Below are 8,852 nucleotides of genomic sequence, written 5' to 3' on the forward strand. Positions count from 1 at the left end.
AACTTATTTGTCTAACGTTTCTCAGTCTGGTGCCAGGGACCAAGTCCAGCTCCTCTCAGAGCTTTCTGAATACCTCAGCCATGAGGCACTGCTCCATCCTTTCTCCTCCTTCACTCTCCTACCAGATTCCTGCCTGCTTCCTAACTTCTGTCGCAGACCAGCAACGCTCACAGTGCCAGATGCATTGCACAATCCATTCCTGCCCCAGATGGGTCTAACCTTGTGCGTTGACCACGTGCTGTGGGGAGGAAAAACCAACCACCTGTGGTATATGACTGTTAACAAGCACAAAAGAGGAGGCAGCAGTTTTCCTTCAGTGCTTGACTTTGCAGCACAGACACTGGGTGTCTCTGTAAGTGTGTACATACAAGAGGTTTCCTGGCATTTTTTGAAAAGCTCATACTGAAAACAATAGATGCCAGATGCCAGTGAGTCACTGCTACAAGTAGGACTTTCAAATCCAGTGTGCAAACACCCATCACTTGAACCGAGGACACGGACAAGGACCTCCTCCAGAGCCCTCTGCTCTGGCAGCTGGTGGTAATGCCCACTGAGGGTGGGAGACAAAGGCCCTCCCAAATGCACCTCTGGCAAAGACAGCCAGATGAGACAGCTCTCACATCATCCCATATACTCACGAACTGAGCCTGACAGTACTGGGATGCAGGGGAAGACTATGCTTACAAGCTTAAGCTTTACAACTTCGGTTTTGCAGGAGAGCGCTTCTTCCCATGCCTCCCACCCTGATGCTGCTAGGAGAGCTGCGGGGCAGTTAATAAATGGCTTATGCAGAGGGGAAGAGAGGAGTCTGGTTTCCAGGAGAAATGTGTTTGTATGGGATGAGAAAGGGAGAGTGTAGTGCAAGTTGCGGTTGCCCCATGGACCAGCATTCCACTGGAGGGGCTGGTCCACCACTAGCTGCCTGCACAGGCACTTGAACAGAGATGTGTGAAGACCTGGCTTCGAAGAGCTGCCAGTTTTCTCTCTATGATTTGGAATCTGCCTTACCCTGCTGTCTATCTCCCTGAGCTCTCCCTCTCCATCTCCTCCAAACAATGCTCTCAGGACAATTCCCAGCGCTTTGCTGCAGCCCAGCTCTTGCTCCTTACTTCTCCTCCCAGTTTACTCTGTCCTTTCCTTTCTTCCCAGATGCTCCTAGCTCACTTTTCCAGTTAAACCAGTCACAGCTTCCTGCTGCCCCTCCTTATCAGATCCCAGTCCCTCATCCCTCACACCCAAGGTCTTTGCCCAACAAATCCCACTGTCTACAACTCCAAGACAATTCCTTTCCCTTACTCCCTTGTGTTTTCCCCATCCGTCATCGATGCCTTCTCCCTCTCACCTATAGTCCTTTCCATATTTAAGCACTGGAAAGCTAAACGCTGGATTTGGGAGTCTTCCTTAGACACTACCGGCAGCAGGGAAAGAGGGGGTAGAGCAGAAGGCATTGGTGGGAGTGCAGGAATAGCAGACTCCTCCCTGTTCAGTCCCAGCGCCACAGCCTCAGCCATAGTTACACGGCTTTGATCCCCACTGCCAGATGTCTTGTACCACCCTGAGCTTTTCTATGGGAAAGAAAGAGCTTTGAGCATGCTCACTGAAGGTAAAACCAATGCAGATTTTATTTGGTATAAAATACACACACGCATACCAAAACCACTTTTACCAAGCACATGCTGTCCATTTTTTACAAACATTAATACATTTGGCCAAATCAGAATAGAAGGCAGAGGTAAAAACAAAACACGAGGGGCATCCTCTACAGAGAGGTCATTTCCTGTTACCCAAACTGGAGTTCCTGTCCCAAAGCACTGAAGTGACATATGATTACAAAGAAACATTTCTGAGAATCTGAACATAGGCAAAAGGCCACAACATTCTAACCCTGGGTTCAAAAGCACATGCACTGTTAGGACTGAAGTTCCCCACAGAGACTTCAACCTTAAGCCCAAGATGAAAAGTTTCAGCCTATGTACAGCTGTAGTTTGGCAAAGTTGGACAATTAGAAACACAGCAACAAATCTGGAAGCACCAGGGAAAGAAACAATTTCCATTTACCAACACCAAGAAATGATGCTGCAGGTACCACAGGTGAAAAGCAGAGCTTAATGCCTCAGTGCTGGAAGGAAGAAAGAATTTCCCGATACTCAATACCCTGACAAACTCTAAGGAAGGACTAAAGTGTTAATAGGCTTCCAGCCCACTGTCCAGAGCCAAGACTGCCAGAGGTACACCCAAACAGTGAGCAACAGGCCTCAAGTCACTGTAACCTCAATGAGTTTGGATTTAACATTCACCCCCCTAAACCACAGACAAAAGGACAACCTGGCCCCCGGCACCTCACTCTCACACACAAACACACGCGTAGCCAGTGAGGTGCTGAAAACTTCCATGAGTGCAAGATTTGCTTTGACAAATCCATTTTTCCCATATCCTTCTCCATGGCAGTAGGTGTCACGTTAAATAGGAATGGCAAAATAACATGTAAGGTAGTCTCAGCGCTGCATGGGTCGCAGGGTGATCCGGAGTGATGACATGTACCTTCTTACTTTCCCCATGCTCCAGACACCATCAGAGTCACAGCAGCAATTCTTTTGTGTTCCAGAAAGGAACAGAACATGCCATCTGCCTTGTTGGCTCTTAGTGTTTGAGGAGCTCAGTTCTTCACTGAAATGTTGTTCAAGTGCATTATCATAATAAACCCTGAAATTCTGTGCTGTTTTTGTAACATCAGGCTTACTGAAAGCGATGATATTGAGAACTTAATGTAGTAACTCGCAACTTTTCTTGATGCACTGATGAGGGGTCTAAAATGTCCCATGCAACAAGAAATTTGGAGAGGGACTTTTCACAAGGGCCTGTAGTGACAAGGGGAGATGGCTTTAAACTGACAGAGGGGAGATTTAGGCTAGCTACAAGAAGTTCTTTACTATGAGGATGGTGAGACACTGGCACAGGCTGCCCAAACAAGCTGTGGCTGCCCCATCCCTGGCAGTGTTCAAGGCCAGGTTAGACAGGGCTTTGAACAGCCTGGTCTAGTGGAAGGTGTCTCATGGCAGGTGGGTTGGAACTGGATAATCTTTATCCCTTCCAATCCATTCTATGATTCTATGAAATAACTCCACGACTGTTTAAACACTCCTGTTAAGATACTGCAACTATTTCTATTGTATCTGAAGTATGCAAGTACATGCCACAGGTATCTACGAGGACTCAGTAATGCTCTAGGGAGAAAAAGTAAGGCAGGGATAAGTATATCTTGACCCTGGACTTTCAGCATTTCTCACAAGTATGCCACTACAGTTGTCTCCCCAAAAGCAGCTATTTAAATAAAGATATGATGTTGTAAGAGAGCAATTAACAATTCCAGTGTGGAAATATCACAGCCTCTTATGAACAATTACAGTACTCAAGTTTCTACCTCCCTTAAGGCAGGCACGTGATGACCAGAAGTTTATTAAAAACAGATGATAGAATTAAGTCTTATGAGCATTTGTTTGTTTTGTTCCCCACTAGCTGTTAATTCATTACATTTAATGTAGCACAAAAGCTACTAAAAGCCCGTAGCTCATACCTGCTCTCTGATTCTAAGCTTGAAAATTTCAGCTTGGCTATAAAATATGTTTATTATTCTCTTGCTTAACGTGCCATCCTCTGCTCTAAGAGATGCAGTTACAGGTTCATTTTCTACATCATTTAGTAGAACTGGGGCTTTACTTCAAAATGTCAGTTGAGACCAGTAGCAGTAAAAAAGATGGTGATGAAGCCATGAAAGTCCAGCTGCTCTCAAAATGCAGTTTAACTACAGATGTTCTGCTTTCAGCAAGCTGTGTTTATGTCCAAAGACCTCTGCCCATGAAGCTGCATGCTGGTCATCCCAGTCAGACCTGTTTCTGTCTTTTCACCTAAGCATCAACACTGACATTTGACACTACATTATTTTTTTCCTTGAAGGAACAAGTTTGAAGGCCAGTAAGCATATGCTGTAAGCATCCTGGACAGCGCTTTGCAGCACCATCAAAACACCTTGAGGAGAAAAATGGGATACATTTGTTGGAAAGCCCTAGTTGTCCTCCTTAGAAAGCCGCCTAGTGACTGAAGCACACTCACTGTAGAATCAGTCACTAAGCAGCCATCATCCAGTCCTAGATACTCTTGCACATCCTGCACCAAGGTCCCACTCTGGGCTACTCACCCCTTTTTCAGCTTTGGATATTCCCTCTGGACTGTTCTGAAGTCTTCTAATGAAGTCAGCACCCTGAATGCAAACTGCAAACTGCACTTGCTGTATTTTGTACATTTTGCCCACCAGAACTCTTTTCACAGCATACAAAAACACCCTACAAGAACAGCCTAGGATGAGAAAAAAATATTGAATGAATCACTAATGAAGAGCAATTGTGTTAGTGAACAACTTCTGTTGAAAGAAATAATTCTTCATACAGAAAATGCATCTATTTCAAACAGGGGAACTGCTTCAGAAAAGACTCAGTAATCTGCAGTTAATGTCTTCTCCCCAGCTACCAGCACCAAGTGAAGCTAGATGGCAACACTTCTTTCTTCATCACAACGAACCAATGTAAGTGAAACTAAGTGTGGGCTTCCAGAAACTTCTTACGAAAGGCGTTTACCACCTGAAACAGTGAGATTCCCTGATTCCCTGTCGAGGTGAAGTGCATGTGTAACAGTTGCACTGTACAAATCTGTGACTGCTACTTGCTAAAACAAATCAACAAGATATACCGGATTCTAATCTCCCAAATGATGGAAGAAAGTAAGTACCACATAATCTTTTGACTTGCAAGAAAATCTTTCTTCCCAAGCCTGACAATACAAGCCAAGGGTGTATTCCCAAAGAATCCTTCCAAAACAGGTTACCTGACACAGGTTATCAAGGCATTAATATAGGTATATACAAATACTGTTTTTATATACCAGCAGAACATCCAGAGACAAATTTTGCTCTCACAGTGCCTGTGAGAGAGTTCAAAAACATCCCTTAGATCATACCAAGGGTTGTTCCAGCACAAAATGAGCCCCTGTCATTTCTGCTTCAAGCAGAAACCAAAGGACGCAGAATTGAAGCAGGATACTGTGAAACGGGTTAGATTTACTCAAAAGCATTTTTATGGCTACATTTCCCTATCAGACAGTGAAAGAAACCTGCTTCTTGTGCCAGTGTACTTGCAGGTGGGAGGGTCAAGGAAGAAAAAGAGCTAAAGTAATGGAAGGTTCATCCTAACACATTAATGGGTTTTACAGCACAATATTCAGAGCACGAACACCTACAATGCAATTCAAACATTTCCTCCATGATAACGTAATGTCTTTGAAATGCTGTTATTTCCAGCACTTTATATAAATACTGGTTTCTTCCTGACCCCACATTATTCTGTTTGAAGTTCATGTTCTCAGTTTGTATTTGAGGACTGCATGTAAATATCCCTATCACCTTGTGTACTCTTGTGGGGCCATTTAAATGCTTCCAGACTGTAATGGAGTCAAAAGCAGATGCCAAGACGTCACAACATTCCATCTCTAAATTACAACTGAACCTTCTATCTCCAAATTAAGAAATAAAGAAGAAAAAGGTACTCACAGATACACACACACACACATGCATGCACTTCCTTCTCGTACAAGCTGCAGGATATCTACAGGAAAACATATTTCTAAAATCCCAAATGAAACTTAAGTTCGGGGGGGGGGGTGGTCTTTTCTAATTTTTTTAATACAAGCTTGGGAACTTTGTGATTAATCTGTCTTGGCCTCTTAGGAAACATTTGCTTTTGTCCAGGATTGCCAGCTGAGAGGATGTTATTGTTCAGAAGGGATGTGACCAGGAGGACCCTGTGCACAATATGTCAGCCCTGAAGCAAGGGAAGAAAAGTGATTCTCTCATCTGGCTGAGAAAACCAAAAGGAAACATCAAGCGTTCGTCTTCTGGTTACAGTCACCCATAAACATGTCCCTAAGAAACATGATAGTCACAGGTACCTCACATGAGTATCACCACCAGAATATATCAATATATTAAAAAAGAATTCCTACTTTAAAAGGAATTACAGATTTCTTTAGAAAAGCAGAAATTTCTGCCACAAACATCTTCAAAGCACATAAGCAGGTTAATGCTTACCCCACTGCTCTGAATGATGGATGGGGTTTAACACGGTTCCCCCCCCCTCAGCCTGTGCCCCCCACCCCCCCACCCCGAGCATCAGCAACCCATCCTGGCAGCAGCCATCCCCGCAGAGCCCCCCAGCTGGTCGGGAGCAGGACAGCCAAGCCCTCCCCAGCGGCCGGCAGCCTCCTGCCCGCCTGGGCCTCCAGGGGCCTCTGCAGCCAACTCGACACGAGTGTTACCCACTTCACAGTGCAGGTTTCAGTAGCAACACGAGAGCCCAGCATGCTTCAGCGCTCGTCAGTGGCGACATTCCCACAGCATCACCTCTGAAGCCCTCTAGTTCCTTGCCGAGAGTCTTCCTTTGGGGGATTTTTAAGTTTCAATGCAGTTGTCTGGAAGAGCACCCGTGCTCTGTGCGTGGTCACCATTTCACGCGAGGCGCTGTGCCCAGAGCACACCTCTTACCAAACCTTTCTCTTAAATGAAACATCCTCCGCGCCCTCTCAGCAGTGGCCACGGTCCCACGAGGAAGCGCAGCCCCTCCGAAGCCAGCAGCGGGAAGCAGGGCCCTGAACCCCGCAACGCTGCCGGCTCCTGAGGCGAGGCTGGCCTGCGCCTGCCAGGGCAGCAGCACCCGGCCCACGAGGCGAGCGCAGGCCGCCGCCATGCCAGATGGGCACCCCGCGCCCAGCTCGGCCCCTCAGCGGGACCACCCGCCGCAGTCGCGGCCCCCAGCCCCCGGCGTCGGGCGCGGGCGCTACCGGGCGTCGCCGGCGCTGAGGGGATAGGCGAGGAGGCTCATGGCCTCGCCGCAGGCGGCCTCCACCTGCCGCACCTGCTGCCGGCTGAGGCGCTCCCGCCAGGCGTGGATGGCCTCCCGCGCGTCGCGGGCGGAGATGAGGAAGGGCCGGTCGGAGGAGTAGGCGGCGCCGCGGGTCATGTTGAGCACGAAGTCCTCCAGCGCGGGCGGCACGGGCAGCCCGGCGAAGCGGAGCAGGCGGCGCAGCTGGGCGCGGGGCTCCCGCACCAGGTCCTCGTAGCGTAGCTGCGTGTAGCGGCGGCGGAGCCAGGCCGGGGCGCGGCGGGCTAGGAGAAGGTCGCGGAGCCAGGCCTGGCAGATCACCTCCAGGGCGCCGCCGAGGAAGAACTCGGCGCGGTGCTGCGGCGCCCGCCCGCCGCCCAGCATGCCGGGCAGCTGCTGCTGGGGGTGGCGGAGCGTCCCCCGCGGCTCGGCGCGGTGCCGGCTGCGCAGCACCTGGATGCTCTCCCGCAGCAGCGCCTGCCGGGCCTTGAGGCGGGAGTTGTGGACGGCGCGGGGGTCGCGGAAGAGCTGCACCACGCGCAGGTTGAGGCCGGGCTCCCGCAGCAGCGGCAGCAGCGCGCCCAGCTGCAGCAGCCGTACGTCCTTAATGACCACCACGGGGTACTTGCGGCACTCGGCCTCCAGCTCCCGCAGCGCCCGCGGCGGGCACGTCTCCTCGCAGGCGGCGCCGTCGACGAGGCCGATGTCTCCGCGGGCCCGCGGAGCGCCGGAGCAGAGCGGCGGCGAGCAGATCACCTTGTTGGTCCTCCAGCCGAAGATGCTGGTCGTGGTGAGGTTGTCGGCGGCGGGCGGCGCGGCGGCCAGCGGGTCGCGGGGGCCGGGCGGCGCGGCGTAGAGGTGCAGGACGGAGAAGTCGCATCGGAAGAGGGCGCGCAGCATGTCGCGGAGGGCGCCCTGCAGGCTCAGCGCGTCCCCCGGGTACAGGGCCTGCCACAGGTGCCACATGGGCTCGTAGAGGTAGAAGACGTCGGGGTGCTGGTTGAAGAGCTCCCCGAGGAAGGAGGACCCCGTGCGCCAAGTGGCGTGCAGGTATATGTGCCGCTTCCCCGCCGCGCTGCCGTTACCCGCCGCCTCGTCCTCCTCCTCGTCCTCCTCGTCCAGCGGCGGCTGCTGCTGCTCCCAGCCCCACTCGCTCAGCGCCTCTTCCAGGCTGGGGCACCGCCGCAGTAGCGGCTCCTCGTCCGTCCGCCCGCGCCGGGCCCCGTAGTCCAATGCGTAGGGCACCAACAGGAGCAGCACCAGCGTGTATAGCACCAACACGGCGGCGAAACGGCGGTGCTCGCCCCGCCACCGCCGGCGGCCCTTCATCGCGGGGGGCGGCTTCGGACCGCCGGGGCTCCGACGACCCTCCGGCTGCCGGAGGAAGGCTCTTCGCGAAGAGGCAAAGTTAGCGGCGGCGGCCCGGCCCGCCCCGCCGGGGAGCACGCCCACGGGCACGCCGGACAGGCTCGGGGCTGCTGGCCCCGCCGCACGCCCGCCCTCGCCGCCACCTCCTCCTCCTCCTCCTTCGCCTTCCTCTGCTCCTCTTCGCAGCGCGATGCGGAAGCGTCCGCACCTGCCCCCGCCGCCGCCTGAGGAGCCGCCGCTGGCGGCGGGGCGCGGGCTGCTGCCGCTGAGCGCGGCTCCACGCCGGCCCTCGCCCAGCCTCTCCCTCCCTCCCTCCCTCCCTTCCTCTCTGCCTCCTCCCCCGGGCAGGGCCGGAGGGGCGGGCTCGGCACCTCGGGAGTCACCTCCGCCCGACAACGGGCGCACCGCTGAGAAGGGCTGTTAGCCGGGACAGGTACCGAGCAGCTAAGGGTGTCCTGAGGGTGGATAACAGGTCCTGTTACCCACCAGTCTCCCGAGAAAAAGCACGCTACGGTAACGAGGTGCGAATGTATTTTTAGGACGGATGACAGCTATTAA

At 52.3% G+C, this 8,852-nt stretch overlaps 1 protein-coding gene across 1 annotated transcript; it reads right to left on the minus strand.

Moving 5' to 3' along the window:
* Window positions 1-6,220: 6,220 nt before the first annotated feature.
* Window positions 6,221-8,586, minus strand: CHST7 (carbohydrate sulfotransferase 7). Its single transcript, XM_065677595.1, has one exon. The coding sequence runs from the start codon at window positions 8,253-8,255 to the stop codon at window positions 6,882-6,884; it is 1,374 nt and encodes a 457-aa protein (XP_065533667.1). The 5' UTR covers window positions 8,256-8,586; the 3' UTR covers window positions 6,221-6,881.
* Window positions 8,587-8,852: the final 266 nt, after the last annotated feature.

This window comes from Lathamus discolor, chromosome 4 (assembly GCF_037157495.1).
Source record: "Lathamus discolor isolate bLatDis1 chromosome 4, bLatDis1.hap1, whole genome shotgun sequence".
NCBI lineage: Eukaryota > Metazoa > Chordata > Aves > Psittaciformes > Psittacidae > Lathamus > Lathamus discolor.